Source organism: Achroia grisella, unplaced genomic scaffold (assembly GCF_030625045.1).
Source record: "Achroia grisella isolate CSIRO2021 unplaced genomic scaffold, CSIRO_AGI_Agris_v1 utg540, whole genome shotgun sequence".
NCBI lineage: Eukaryota > Metazoa > Arthropoda > Insecta > Lepidoptera > Pyralidae > Achroia > Achroia grisella.
This window is the reverse complement of record NW_026712925.1, coordinates 571,628-586,643: the sequence shown is the minus strand read 5'-3', so window position 1 is coordinate 586,643 and position 15,016 is coordinate 571,628. Positions and strand designations below refer to the sequence as shown.

The 15,016-nt window shown below is 31.5% G+C and overlaps 2 protein-coding genes across 2 annotated transcripts; one reads left to right on the top strand and one right to left on the bottom strand.

Moving 5' to 3' along the window:
* Nucleotides 1-387: 387 nt before the first annotated feature.
* Nucleotides 388-2,153, bottom strand: LOC131847678 (cysteine protease ATG4D). Its single transcript, XM_059197304.1, has one exon. It carries the CDS (start codon nt 2,003-2,005, stop codon nt 596-598), a length of 1,410 nt encoding a protein of 469 aa, XP_059053287.1. The 5' UTR covers nt 2,006-2,153; the 3' UTR covers nt 388-595.
* A 387-nt stretch (nt 2,154-2,540) lies between these two features.
* Nucleotides 2,541-14,814, top strand: LOC131847581 (U3 small nucleolar RNA-associated protein 25 homolog). Its single transcript, XM_059197175.1, has 8 exons — nt 2,541-3,010; nt 9,738-10,346; nt 10,625-10,867; nt 11,181-11,455; nt 11,711-11,866; nt 11,989-12,184; nt 12,421-12,597; nt 13,456-14,814. Exons 1-8 carry the CDS (start codon nt 2,591-2,593, stop codon nt 13,618-13,620), a joined length of 2,241 nt encoding a protein of 746 aa, XP_059053158.1. The 5' UTR covers nt 2,541-2,590; the 3' UTR covers nt 13,621-14,814.
* The last annotated feature ends 202 nt before the right edge of the window (nt 14,815-15,016 follow it).

Genomic DNA, 15,016 nt, shown 5'->3' with positions numbered 1-15,016 from the left:
CCGCTGCCAAATAACGGTTTTTTTTAATTATTAGTAGTGTTTAGGTTTCTGGCCCATTGAGAACAGAATATACGAGTGACAAAATACCCATATTTATGGGAATTACTATCAATGGAAGAGATACAGAATCCAGGTAATCGTAACTCCGTGCATTATGTCCATCATCAGAATTAGTATACTAATTCGGTCTGTATGATTTGGCCAGATTAAAGTAGTTTCTTTAAGGCATGGTCTAGTATCAGATTTAGACTTAAATGTGAAAGTGTAGCTTGTATGTTCATGCTGAGCTGAAATTGAATAGTTTAAAAACAAATTTGTTCAAATTACTTAAACACTAGTCATTGTGTATTATTTAATGAATTAAATAATATACTTTATTAAATGTAGATACATTACAGGTATAGGTTTTTTTTAAACATATTTTGATATAATTATTTTTTACATTCTCAAAATGTTTATCTTAAAGCACTGTAGCTTTATTTATATAGTTTCCTGTAACATAACTTTTCAATAAGACTGCTTTTCATTTAATACATGACTATTTGATTTATTAAGTAACTAAATAAATAATATAAGTAAGCTAAGTAATGTAACATTATACTAATACAAATTCTTCTGACTCAATGTCAGTATCATAGTCTTGTATACTTGAAGTCACCCAGTTTGACTCAGTTTCATAAATAGAATGTCTTATATTTGGTGGGTCTAATACTTTACTGCATGATCCATTCTGTAATGTAAAGATTGGATATTCAAAGTTTGCAGACACTCCCTGTGGTATTAGGAAGGACATTATGACATTAACAAAGGTATCAAAATCATGCTGTGTTGCAAGATAAAAGCCTATACAACATGATGGATCCATTTTATTAAGTGGCATCTTTCTTGGAGATCGACAATGAAATGTTTGCAATGAAAATTGGGGTTGCCATACATCTACCATTTCTTGGCAGTAGTGTGGGTCTAAATGAATCAATCTATCATCTTGATAACCTATAAAGTATAAAGAATGTTTTGGTCTTCCCCCTATAATACCTATACAAAAGTCTAGTGTGAGCAGTGAAGTAAGACAGGGTCCATAAATTGGGTTAAATTTGTCAGTTCCTAATTTTACAGGTACCAATAGTATAAGGGATTTCCATGAACCATTGGCCATCAAACACAAAGAGTTAATATCTTCAATATAAACAGTTGAATCTTGAGCGACATACACTTCCAAGTTATCAAATTCATAATTTTCCTTAGAGGCAGCAGTCACAACAGCTTTTAAACAGTGTGCTACTGATGCAGGACCATACCAGTCTCCTGGTTTCTTTCCTAGAGCCTCACCTAAGCTCACCATTTGATGAATAGAGAGAGGGCTATTTACTGATGATTTATCTCCAAACCATTTTATAATCATTCTATGCAAGCAATCTTCTTGAAACTCTCTAGCATTTTGGATAGCTTTATCTGGCAACCATCTCCAAGTGCGTCCAAGAAAATGACACACTAAAGCTTGTGCTAGTAACATTTGACCGCTGCGTAACATGCATCCCCAACCACAATCGGTGGTAAAGGTGGAGCCAGATATAGTGGGAAATTCTCGTCTATATGTCATCCATAATCTACTTATGAAATCTGATTTGAAACCTTCTATACCTTCTCCATAAATCTGATCCATAGATTCATGTGCAGTTGCTTCAGTTCCTATTTCTGTCGAAGACTCCAATGAACCTGAAGGACTTAGTTTACGGTGGTAACAGCGCCCTAATAGCCATACAGGGGATTCTTTGGAGAAACTTGTCTTGATTTTCACTGTCCATCCGAATTTCATGTTATTCCACATGGAAAGTAGTTTAGATTCGACTTTACCTTTAAGGTCTTCTGTGTTGTCACGTCCATTATCTCTTGATCCAGTAGCTCGATTTCTTTCAATTTTTGTTGAAGGTGTACCTTGCATAGCATCACTACTGTGGGTCTTCAGCTCAGAGTTACGCGCTACAACGCCACTTGATGCTTTCATGATTTTTGATACGGCATAATATTTTATATTTATCTTTATATTTTTAATAACGTAAAACGCAAGGAAAACACTGTAATTTGTAAAAAGTTATTAAAAATTACCAAACAAATACAATGTAAATGTCAGTTTGATATAAGTTAGACTAGACTGACAAATTCAGAGATAGAAGTGTGTATAATGTCATAGACTTAGTTCTCTGAAGATTAGGCTGTATGGTCTGGCACTTTTGCCTATCCACTTGTGGATAAAATATACCACTATTACTACTACTTAGTTCTTGCTGTATGGTCTCGTACCTTTGCCTATCCACTTGTTCTTTTTAATATGGGTACTCTATGCATCAAATGTCAAAATCGTCACAGAATGGCTCAAATGTGTGATTTAGTTTTGTCGTGAATTTGTTGGTTATTTTGTTTTATATGTATTTACTTTTTGAAATTTGAATTTCTTGTCTTGATTTCTTTGGTGGTTACAATTTACATAAAGTTTTATACACATAAAGACATCAAAGTTATAAACTTTGATGTCTAAAAGACATTAAATCACTGTTTATCTATATTTTTATTCCTTTAATGTCATTCCGAAATGAGAAAAACTAAGAAATATAATAGTAAAAATAAAAAAATATTAACAAAAAAAATAAAGAAAAAGAAATTCGAAAACCCCGTTAACAAAAAAAAATTATTTAATAGATATAAAGATAAACAAAAAGCAGAAGAGGATTTAAAGAAAAAAAAGTGGGATAGAATACTTCAGGAAAGGCAAACTATTTATTCTGACACCGAGGGTGAGGATGAAGATGCATATGTACAACTGGTATCTAGTTTCACTACTAAAAAAGACAAGGTCGCTGTAGATAGTGAGGAAAATTCCAGCAGTGACAGTTCTGATTCTGAAGATATTAGAGAAACTGATAATAATTTCGAGCAACAAAATTGCTCACATAAACATCTGCGTGCTACAGCAATATTAAATGAAGAAAAACATGAATCTGAATTGGTAGAGGTAAGTCTCGGTACTGTAATATTGTTGTGTGGACATTCTATTACATGGGTTAGTTCTTAGTTTGTCCTAAATAAACTTCATCCCTACTTTTTTATTCAATATTTCCTTTTTCCAAAATCATCTTCCTACCTCCTTTTCTGTTGAAACAGCTCTTGATGTTATTTACCAAGGTTTAGTAGTAGATGGATATAAATAATATTTATAATATTTAAATGTGTTGTAAAATGGTTTACTGCTAATAATATGCTATTAAATGGAGATAAACCAAAGTGTATTAAATTTACGCTCCTCAATGTAAGGAAGCTTGATTCAAAAATTGTACTGAACAATAAACTTATTAACTTTGTTGATGATACTGTATTTCTTGGTATCACATTAGACTCCAAACTGCAATGGGGTGCTCATATTTCTAAATTGGCGAATAGACTTAGTTCTGCCGCTTATGCGGTAAGAAGAATTAGACAATTAACCGATGTGGCAATGCCTAAACTCATGTATTTTAGCTGTTTTCATAGCATTATGTCATATGGTATTTTATTATGGGGCAAAGCAGCTGATATAAATACAGTACAGTGGACCCCCAGTAGTCCGACAATCATTTTGCAGGGCAGTGTCGGACTATCGAATTTGTCAGATTATAGAGTACTGCCTAAGACCCCTTATAGTCCGAATTTTTTTACAAAAGAGTACCTTGTAATCCGACAAATTATAGATACAATGATGATTCTTTGTATTATATTCATATACAGTGGACCCCCGGTTATCCGACAAACGTCTTGCAGGGCAGTGTCGGACCATCATATTTGTCCGATTATAGAGTGCTGCTTAAGGGTCCTCTGCTTATAGTCCCGAATTTTTTACAAAAGAGTATCTTGTAATCCGACAAATTACAAATCCAGTGATAAGATTCTATGTTATATATGTATGTATGTATATGTACTCTGAAGTATATTGTCAAAGTAATAGTCAATAACAAATAATAGACAATGTCGGATTACAAGGGGGGCCGGATTAGACAGGGGCCGGATTGCCGCGGGTTCAGTGTATTTATTTTGCAAAACAGGGCCATCCGCTCCATATCACAACAACACTACTGTCAACAACAACACTACTGTCAACAAACTAGTTTTACCTAAGTGCCATTTGACGAAAATTAATTCGTTTTATGGAAATTGCATAAGGTTTTACAACAAACTCCCAGAGTCTGTAGTCAATTTGCCAGAAAAAAAAATCAAATATATCATAAAATATTTTCTTTGTAAAAAACTTATTAAAAAATGGAAGAATTTATAAATGATAATAATGTTTTTGTAGAAAATATCTAACTTAAATTACATAGCGCTGACAATGTTATCTGATTGAACAGAGATTAAGTGCGTAGCGGTTTCTATGTTGATTGTCGCATGCCTAATCCTTGTTGTTAATTAAATTGGATAAATTAATAGAGTTGGGAAATTACAACATGGAGCGGTTCACCTCATTGACAGAGAAATGTTGTTGTGAGACACCTGAATCTCCTAAATCTTGTCAATATAGCCCTAATGGAAATAACAATAAGTCAATCACATCAGTCTTGACTGAGTCAATCACTCCTTGTTCAAATTTACTCAATTCTAATTTGTCTTTAAAAACTGATAATTGTAATGTTGCACCAGTATGAAGGACAATTATTTATTCAGATGAATATGGTAAGGGTCTGGGCCGTTCATTATCAGAAAGTCTATCTCAACATGTCATAAATAATTGTCATCCTGGTACTTCATTGCCTAATTTTTAAATAAGGTGGTTAATGGTAGGTATGATAAGCTAATCACATTGGTCATTGCTTTAGGCAACTGTTTATATGTAAAAAAAAGTCATGTCATTAAACTTGTAAACTCTTTGCTTAATATTGCTGAGCTGGGCATAGGTAAAATAATTTTATGTGCATTTCCTTACTGTCGTTCTCTGACTATTGAACAAAATAAGTTCATATATTAATAATAAATTAATTATAATTTATAATATGACATGTCGTCATAATGACTTTTTATTTTTTGATAGTAACAAATTTGTTACAAACTTTTGTATGACTGGAGATAGATTTTATCTGCCTAAAAAACAAATAAGAAATATAGCTAGTTTACTAGCTTATAATATAAATGACCCCATTATAAGTAATATAATGGGATGCATTAATCTAATTAGTAGTACTTGTACTAATGCTAATACTAAACATACTGAAAATATTGACATAATTATTGATTCTAGCAAGAATCATTTTATTTACAATAATTTAAATATGACTGCAGATTTAAACTGCTGAAAAAGACAAAGGGAAAGTTATCAGAATTGAAAATTGTTCACCAGAACATACAAAGTTTTCTCGGCTGTGAATTAATTATTCAATTGTTTTTAGAAAAAAATAATATAGATGTTCTATGTTTAACTGAACATTGGCTCAAAGTGAGCAACATGATGTTAAGCTTAAACAATTATAATATTGTCAGCTGCTTTAATAGAAAAATAGTAAATAGAGGAGGTTCCATGATATTGGTGAAAAATAATATAAAAGTAAAAGAACATAGTGATATTGGCAATCTTTCCGTTGAGTGTTGTATTGAAATTTCCAGTGTGGAACTAGAAAATTATATAGTTATGTGTGTATATAGACCTCCAAATAGTGATTATAATTTATTTGAAGAGGTAATGGAGGATATTCTAAAATGAGTATTTAATATTAACAAAAAAATTATAGTGTGTGGTGATTTCAATGTTGACATTTTATCACATAACACCACAAAAACTAAATTAATGAGTTTATTTCAATCTTTTGACTTGAGTAATGTCTTCCATGAACCCACTCGTATCACAGCCACGTCTGCTACTTGTTTGGATAACATATTTAGCAATAGTGAGTATCTAGATAAAATAATAATAAACAACCTTCCTTCTGATCACTGTGGTCAAATAGTAATTTTTCCAAATCATGTAAACAAAATTGGGAAAATTAATCTATTAAAAAGAGACTTGACTAGTTATAAGATAAATAAATTTAAAATGTCAGTTCGTAGTAAATTAGATTTTTATCCTCAATCCGATGAACCTAACAAACTTTATACTGATTTCTTCAATATTGTTTCAACGAATATAATAAGGCTTTTAACAAAAAAACTATCAGTATTAGTAACAAAACAAAATTTTCAGAATGGGCTACAAAGGGAATTCTTAAAAGTAGAAATTTATTATTTGATTTATATGATCAAAAAAATACCGTTTCGATAGCACATTCGTAAATTATGTAAAAAGATACTCAAAAACTTTTAAAAAGGTATGTAATGTAGCATAGTCTAACTATCTAAATAAAAAAATTAAAGAATCCAAGGATAAGACAAGGACAGTGTGGAATATTATTAACAAAGAAACTGGCAAAGTTAAAAGTCCAAATAATGATTTTACGTTAAATTATAATGATAAACTAGTAACGTCCACAAAAGAAATAGTCAATATTTTTGATAGAAATAGAAATAGAACTAATCTTTATTCAAATAAACTCATTACAAGCACTTTTGAATAGTCATATTTTGATTCTACCACTCATTCGGAATGCAGATTCATCACAAGAAGAATGAGCAAGAAACTTGTGTGTTGCTCTTTTTAATAGATGTTTTTTTTATATAAATAATTACAGTATAACAAGTAAGAGGCATGCGATAATCAACATAGAAGTCGCTACGCACTCATTATTAATGTAATCAGATAATATTGTCAGTGCTATAGATTTAAAGTTTTTCTATAAAAACATTATTATCGTTAACGAATTCTTCAATTTTATAGTAAGCTTTTTTGCAAAGGAACTGTTTTATTTGACATTTAAATCTTTTTTCTGGCAGATTTATAACAGACTCTGGTATTTTATTGTAAAACCTTACGCAATTGCCATAAAACGAATTACTAACTTTAGCCAAACGACATTTAGGTAAAATCAGTTTGTTATTGTTACGTAAGCTTTTATTAGTGCAATCACTAACTCTTTTGAAACTGTCTATATTCCTTCTGGCATAGATGATATTTTCATAAATGTATTGAGAAGCAACGGTGAGGATATTTGATAAATTTTTCGCTAATATTCCAACTGATATTACGTCTCCTTTGGATTCTTCTCCAAGTACAGCTAAATTATTCCTTATTGACAATGTTGCTTCGTGTCCGGTTACATTTAAATTTACATTTATTGTCATTGCTACAATTACATTTAAACAATTAAATTTAAAAAATACTGACGACCTTTGGGGCATGTCTGTTAAAGTTATTGACACCGCTATAGATGTTATTGCTCCATATTTAGTAACTATCTTCAATAAATGTATTTTTGACGATGTTTTTCCCAATTTAATGAAACATAGCAAAATAACTCCACTTTATAAGTCAGGGGATAAAACAGAAGTAGATAATTATAGGCCCATTTCTATTTTACCAGTACTAAGTGTTTGAAAAAATTATGCTCAATCAAATGCTTCAACACTTTAAAATAAATGGACTGCTTCACAGTCAGCAATTTGGTTTCACAGCCGGTTAATCAACTACTGACGCTGGTGTAGCTTTAATGAAAGACATTTTTGACTGTTGGGAGAGGTCTCAGGATGCTATCGGTGTATTCTGTGACCTTTCAAAAGCATTTGATTGCGTTGATCATGAAACACTCTTGCTCAAACTAGAACATTACGGTATTAGATATGAAGCACTAAGCATGATGAAATCCTATCTAAATAATAGAATGCAAGTTGTTGAAATAAATGGTGTAAAGTCTGAGGGAACTAGTATTAAAATGGGTGTTCCTCAGGGCTCTATTCTAGGTCCTTTCTTATTTTTAGTTTACATAAACGATCTTCCTTATATGGTATAAAAGATAGCTGACATAGTTCTGTTTGCTGATGATACTTCATTAGTATTCAAAGTCAGTCGACATATTGATGATATGGACGAAGTAAATGGTGCTCTCTCTTATGTTTTGAAATGGTTTACTGCTAATAATATGCTACTAAATGCAAATAAAACTAAATGTATCAAATTTACTCTCCCCAATGTAAGGCCAGTAGATTAAAAAATCGTATTGGACAATAAACCTATTAATTTTGTTGACGAAACTCTATTTTTAGGTATCACATTAGATTCCAAGTTGCAATGGGGTGCTCATATTGCTAAATTGGCGAGTCGACTTAGTTCTGCCGCTTATGCGGTAAGAAGAATTAGACAATTAACAGACGTGGCAACGGCTAAACTTGTCTATTTTAGCTATTTCCATAGCATTATGTCGTATGGTATTTTGTTATGGGGCAAAGCAGCTGATATAAATACAATATTTAGTTTACAAAAGAGGGCCTGTCGCTCCATTTATGGTATGGGTTCCAGGGAGTCATTGCGAGAGTGTTTTAAGGAATCAAATATCCTCACCGTTGCTTCTCAATACATTTATGAAAATATCATCTATACCAGGAAAAATATAGACAGTTTCAAAAGAGTTAGTGATTGCACCAATAAAAGCTTACGTAACAATAACAAACTGATTTTACCTAAATGTCGTTTGGCTAAAGTTAGTAATTCGTTTTATGGAAATTGCGTAAGGTTTTACAATAAAATACCAGAGTCTGTTATAAATCTGCCAGAAAAAAGATTTAAATGTCAAATAAAACAGTTCCTTTGCAAAAAATCTTACTATAAAATTGATGAATTCCTTAACGATAATAAAGTTTTTATAGAAAAACTTTAAATCCATAGCACTGACAATATTATCTAATTACACTAATAATGAGTGCGTAGCGATTTCTATGTTGATTATCGCATGGCTCTTACTTGTTGTACTGTAATTATTTATATAAAAAAAACATCTATTAAAAAGACCAACACACAAGTTTCTTGCTCGTTCTTCTTGTGATGAATCTGCATTCCGAATGAGTGGTAGAATCAAAATATGACTATTCAAAAGTGCTTGTAATGAGTTTATTTGAATAAAGATTATTTCTATTTCTATTTCTAAATATAAGTAATTCAATATTTTTTTAAAAGAACAACTCAACACAACAAGTTTCTTGCTTATTCTTCTTGTGATGATTCTGCATTCCGAATAAGCGGTAGAATAAAAAAACTTGACTATTCAAAAGATATATTGTGATAAAATATAAATGTGTTATCATTTGGTAAAGCTCATGACACCATACCAGAACACGCAATATATATGAATAGGAGAACCTTCCATTCATAGTACATAAGTAATAATAGAGACCTGTGAAATGCTTATATTAAGTTTATTTGAATAAAGATTTTTTCTATTTCTATTTCTATACATTTCTACAGCAGATTTTGTTTATTCCATTTTCCTTAATTTTGTGCATATTAATTAATGCATAATAATAAGTGTTAAAGAAATCTATACAACCAAAGATCTTTCAATGGAATGAAAGAAACTTTTATATTTACATACACATATGGATAACTACCATATAAGAAACTATAAGAATTGTTATTATAAGTCTGCTGCTAAATAAAAATATCATTGAATCTAAATATCTATTGAATCACCTTTCTGTAACTATCATGTCATATTTTTTTTCTCATAATACACAAGTCACCTGGAATAACATTTATAATTAGAAAGCAGAGGGGGCGTAAAAGTAGGATTAAATTATGTGAAAATCAAATGACAAAATAGTAATTATATTTCTTATAATTGCTTCATTTTATATTTCAGGATTCTGATGAAGATGATATTGAGACAGAACAGGATAGCAATAATGATCCTTTCACTAGACACCTACAACATGATTTAAGTGATGATTTCTTAATTTCCCTCTCAAATAATTCACCAAATGTAGATCAAACCACCAAACTCTGGCCTGTACTTGGTAACTTTTCTATTACAATACCAAAACCAGTAAACAGTAATCTAAAGAGAGCTGCACCGAAGATCTCAATATTAGAAGAAAAAACTTATGCTCCTTGTGCATCAGCTCCACTTCCCATCGGTAACATAGACTTTAAGCAACTATATTTAAAGTCACAAATTCATGGGAACATTACATCTGCTAATAAAATCAATTTAATTAAAAAAGATTTAGAATTGACAGAAGTGTTAACACCTTTGCAAAAGGAGCTCTTTGCTATTATAAATAATTATCAAGATTTGTATTACCCTGAAAGGACATTTATAAATGCAGATGAAATACGGTATATTTATTGTCTCCATGTTGTAAATCACATGTTAAAAACACGAACCAAAATTATACACCACAATGCAAAGTTATTAAAAAAATCTAACATATCTGATGAATATCGAGATCAAGGCTTGGTCCGGCCAAAGGTAAATATTGTCATGCTTTTATCATATATTCATACTACATTTGTAATATATAAAATTAAGGATTATCTAAGAGGTGAATTTACTTATCTTATGGCATCCTAGACTATTAAATACTTTGGCCTCTCTGTGCAGTAAAAATCTGAAATCAGGGATAAAAGGGGATTGTTAGTAGTGGGTACTTGAAGTTGGTTTATGATCAATTTGTCACACTAGTATTTTACTAATATCAAACTATAATATCTTCTCAGAGAAAATAATTTACTAATTTGGTTTTTTAGGTTATAATAATGGTTCCATTCAAAGATGCAGCTTATAGGGTTATTAAAACCATTATTGACATTTTAGTACCAAAAGAGGCGGGACAAGTACTTAATAAAAATAGGTTTGAAGATGATTTCACTGGCGGTGAACTGGCAATGCCTAAAAAGAACCCTAAACCAGAAGATTATGAACTATTATTTTCTGGTAACACTGAAGATACTTTTCGTCTTGGGATGACTGTAACTAAGAAGACACTAAAGGTAATAAGCCACTTACATAATTATTAATTTTAATAAAAGTCAATTAGATATTAATTAATAATAAACAGATATAAAATATGCATTATTACATAGCAAAATGTTTGTGATATCTATATTTTGAATCCATATTGGCATTAGGAAAGTGTTGTTATTATTGGTTAAACAATTAGAAATACAACAGATTTTGTTTCTTTCACAACTTTAAACAACCTACCTTACCTAACCTTACCTAATCTTTCTTTCACAACCTTTAAATCTGAGTAAACCACAGGACATTCTGCAATGCAAAGTAATAAATTAATTTTTTTTTCAGCTATACACAGACTTTTATTCATCTGATATTATAGTGGCTTCACCTCTTGGATTGCGAATGATAGTTGGAGCGGAAGGGGAGGAAGATCGCGATTATGACTTTTTGGCTTCTATAGAATTGTTGGTGATGGACCAAGCTGATGTATTCTTAATGCAAAATTGGGACCACTTGTTGCATGTTTTGGATCATTTCCATTTACAACCTAAAAAAACTCATGGAACAGATTTCTCTAGAGTTAGATCTTGGGCTGCAAATGGATGGTCGAAATACTACAGGTAGTAGATGTTGTACAATAATAAAATATTAAAAAAATAATAAGTTACACTTATGATTTGTTTATTTCTGTAAATATATTTTCAGACTTTTAGACTATTAAAAATATGGTTTATACTAAATATGAAATCTCATAAAAATTATATGCATAAATAGCAAAATCAATTCAAAATAATCGATATCAACATCAAGATGCTTCATATACATACATATATTACTGACTTTTGAGTAGTAATGTACACTGTTTCGTTTTACAGGCAAACATTGGTATTTTCTTCCTTATTGTTGCCAGAAATAAAGGCTGTTATGAATAGGAAATGCTACAACTATGCTGGGAAAGTTTTAATAGCTAATCTCATTGAGGTGGGCACCATACAGCAAGTGTTAATACAAGTACCGCAAATATTCTATAGGTGTGTATTACGATATACCAATTACTTTCTGTCTAAACTATATCATTACCATTTATTCATACTATTCGCCATTAGATGATTATAATCTCAAATCTTGTCTTATTATAATTTAAATTTTACAGGTTCAGGGCCACCAATCCATTGAATTCGGTTGACGAACGGTTTGATTACTTCATTAAAGAAATTTTACCAAAACAACGTGACACATTAATGAGTCATACACTCTTATACATACCCAGTTATTTCGATTATGTTCGCATTCGTAATTATTTTAAAAAGGAAGATATTAGTTTTGTACAGATATGTGAATATTCTAAGGTAAGTGAATTGTTAGTGTTGATTCAGTATTTTTTCAATATCTTCCATTAAATTTGGTAAAGTGCGTGTCTGTTTTGCACACTGTGTGTTCAAAATATTGTAAACTTTTATTTTTTTATATGATTAAAACACTAGAAAAATATTCATCAAATTTTCCCTGAAATCTTTGCGAAATAATTTTAAATACTGTTTCTAATTTCATGTTAAATCATGATTTCCTTTTTCTCTATTTATAGGATTCCAAAACGGCAAGAGCACGTGACATGTTCTTCCACACCGAAGCTCATTTCTTATTGTACTCTGAGAGAGTTCATTTTTTCAGAAGATTTCGTATTAAGGGCATTCGTCATATAATATTCTATCAGCCGCCTACATATCCTCATTTTTATTCAGAAATGTGTAATCTTATGCAGGTAATTATTTTTACTACTGTAGTCTTACACATAGTTTTGGATGATAATAGAATAGTAATTCTAGCAGCGCCAATACCATACCCTGTAATGTTTCTACTATATGCCACCCTTCAAATCGATAGTCTGGGAAACAAGCTGTCCTATCCTTCAAGTAGGAGTTGGCTTTCAACCATACCATAAGTCCTACAGCGGGTTTGGAGTGCCTTACGTTCTTGCCTCCGTTATCCGGTAAAACTTGCAGCTACAACTTATCTGAGGGTAACAGCATCAGAATACATATATTTAACAAAAATGATTAAGTAATATGTATATATAATGATGAATTATTAATAAACGATATTGAATTCGCTAGAGGGAGAAGTTAGAAGTCTAGTAAGAAGATAAAAGGCCTAGTCTCACCTACTGCAGCTGCCAAGCAACTTGGTTTGTAAACTGTATTTTTCTTGTACGATACAGATTAGGCAGTGAAACTACAGAAGAGGCATGACATTTTAATCCTCTGGAATGTCAACACATGTGTGGTACCGCAGCTGTCACATTATTATAACGTGATTTCTGTAGAGCTTTTGCTGCAGTGAAAATAAAAATAATAATAATTAGTTTTCAAGTCTGGCACTTGTTCATAGTTAGGTTAAGTTTAGTATTCCTTTATGTTAATTCCCGCCCTAAAAGCCTTAACCCAGTTACCCGGAGGTTGTTGCCCCGCAGTTGATCCGGGCAACAACCCCAGGGCGGTGCGCCCTGAGGCCCCAACGGATGCCTGGTATCTGTGGTTAACGTTTCTCTTAATGGTTTGGCATTCAAATTACGTAAAAAATATTTGAACATGTTCCGGATTACGATACATATAAATTTCAGGAGTGTAATCAAAACAAGTACGGCGGTAGCGAGTGTAACATGACGGTGTCAGTGGTGTTCAGTGCGTACGACGCTGCACGCCTCTCTGCTGTACTGGGCACTCAGCGCGCCGCCCGCATGTTGCATGCTGACAAGCCCGTGCATATGTACATGACGGGGGACTAATGAACATACGTATACAATTTATGTACTTCAGTCTGAAGAATCGCGCTTACAATTATGACGCGCTCGTCATCCTTCTGCGGCTGAGCGCCGTGCAATATTGTTCATCTGTCGCGCATTACGTTTGCGCGTGAAAACTACTTTTGTTATAATAAAATACCCTTATACACAACAAACCGAATATAAATACAGTCCCTAGTACCATACCTAAGATACTTATAAACATGCATTTATTTTTACCTACTTTTACTATAATTGTACTTGCGTACTTAGCAACTTTGTTATAATATAATAATATCTCAGGACAATATCATACAGGGTCATCTAGGTCCAAACTAAGCATAGATTGTGTTATGGGTAGGTACTAGACAACTGATATAAATCTTTAGATACATGTTTTGTAATACGTATATATACATAATACATTCAATTAGTTATTTAGAAATATTAGAAATTATGTAAACTTTATTTAAACAAGAAATTATTAATGTACATGTTGTTACCAAATTATCTGCTTTTTTAAAAATTATCAATCTGCTTTTCTTTCTATAGGACACAGATTTTAAAGTATACATTTCTATAATGATGGAATTTTGTATCCATGTTGTATTTTTTTTTCAGATAAGTAAAATAAATGCAAATAATCCCACTTGATTTACGCAATTAAAATATTAGTTACCGCTTCAGTCGCAGTGGTGGTGGAAGTCGCTTAATTAGTTACTGTAATACCAATAATCAAACGAACTTAAGACCTAAATAAAGAACAATTTAGAAGTGGCTCGCATTAATAAGTTTAGACCCGACAGCCCGCACCGAGGACGCTGTTCAATTGGCATGTTAATTTCCAAAGTAGACAGGACTTAGCAACCAATGCGGGTCTGAATTTGATAATGTGAGCTCCCTCATGTAGAGAAGACATTTAGTATGAGATATATTTTTTAATTTTAATATTTTGATGCTTCTAAGGCCAAACTCCTTTAACATCGTAATATAATATATAACTACCCTGCTCCAGGCTACAGGGCACAGGAGCACCCTTAAAATATAACTATTAAAAAACATGCATCTGGTTTCAAAAGTGATAAATGTGAGTAATATGTGTTACGAATATCTGTTTCATTAGAAATAATTAAAATCTCACTTTCGTTATAAAAATATATTAAATGAAAAATGTTAATATTTGATTGTATCTTATTTTCCTATATGTATTTATTTTTTTATATGGTATTCTATGCGTTTTATTGGACTCAAATACAGTAAAGACAAACCACGACGGCTAGTCTCTCACCTGCATAATCTCCTAATGAAATTAATTTATTTGTACTTAAGAAGTATGGGTAAATAGGTATTTAAATGAAAACAAAATGCCATGTAACTGCTAAAATTATATTATAATGGA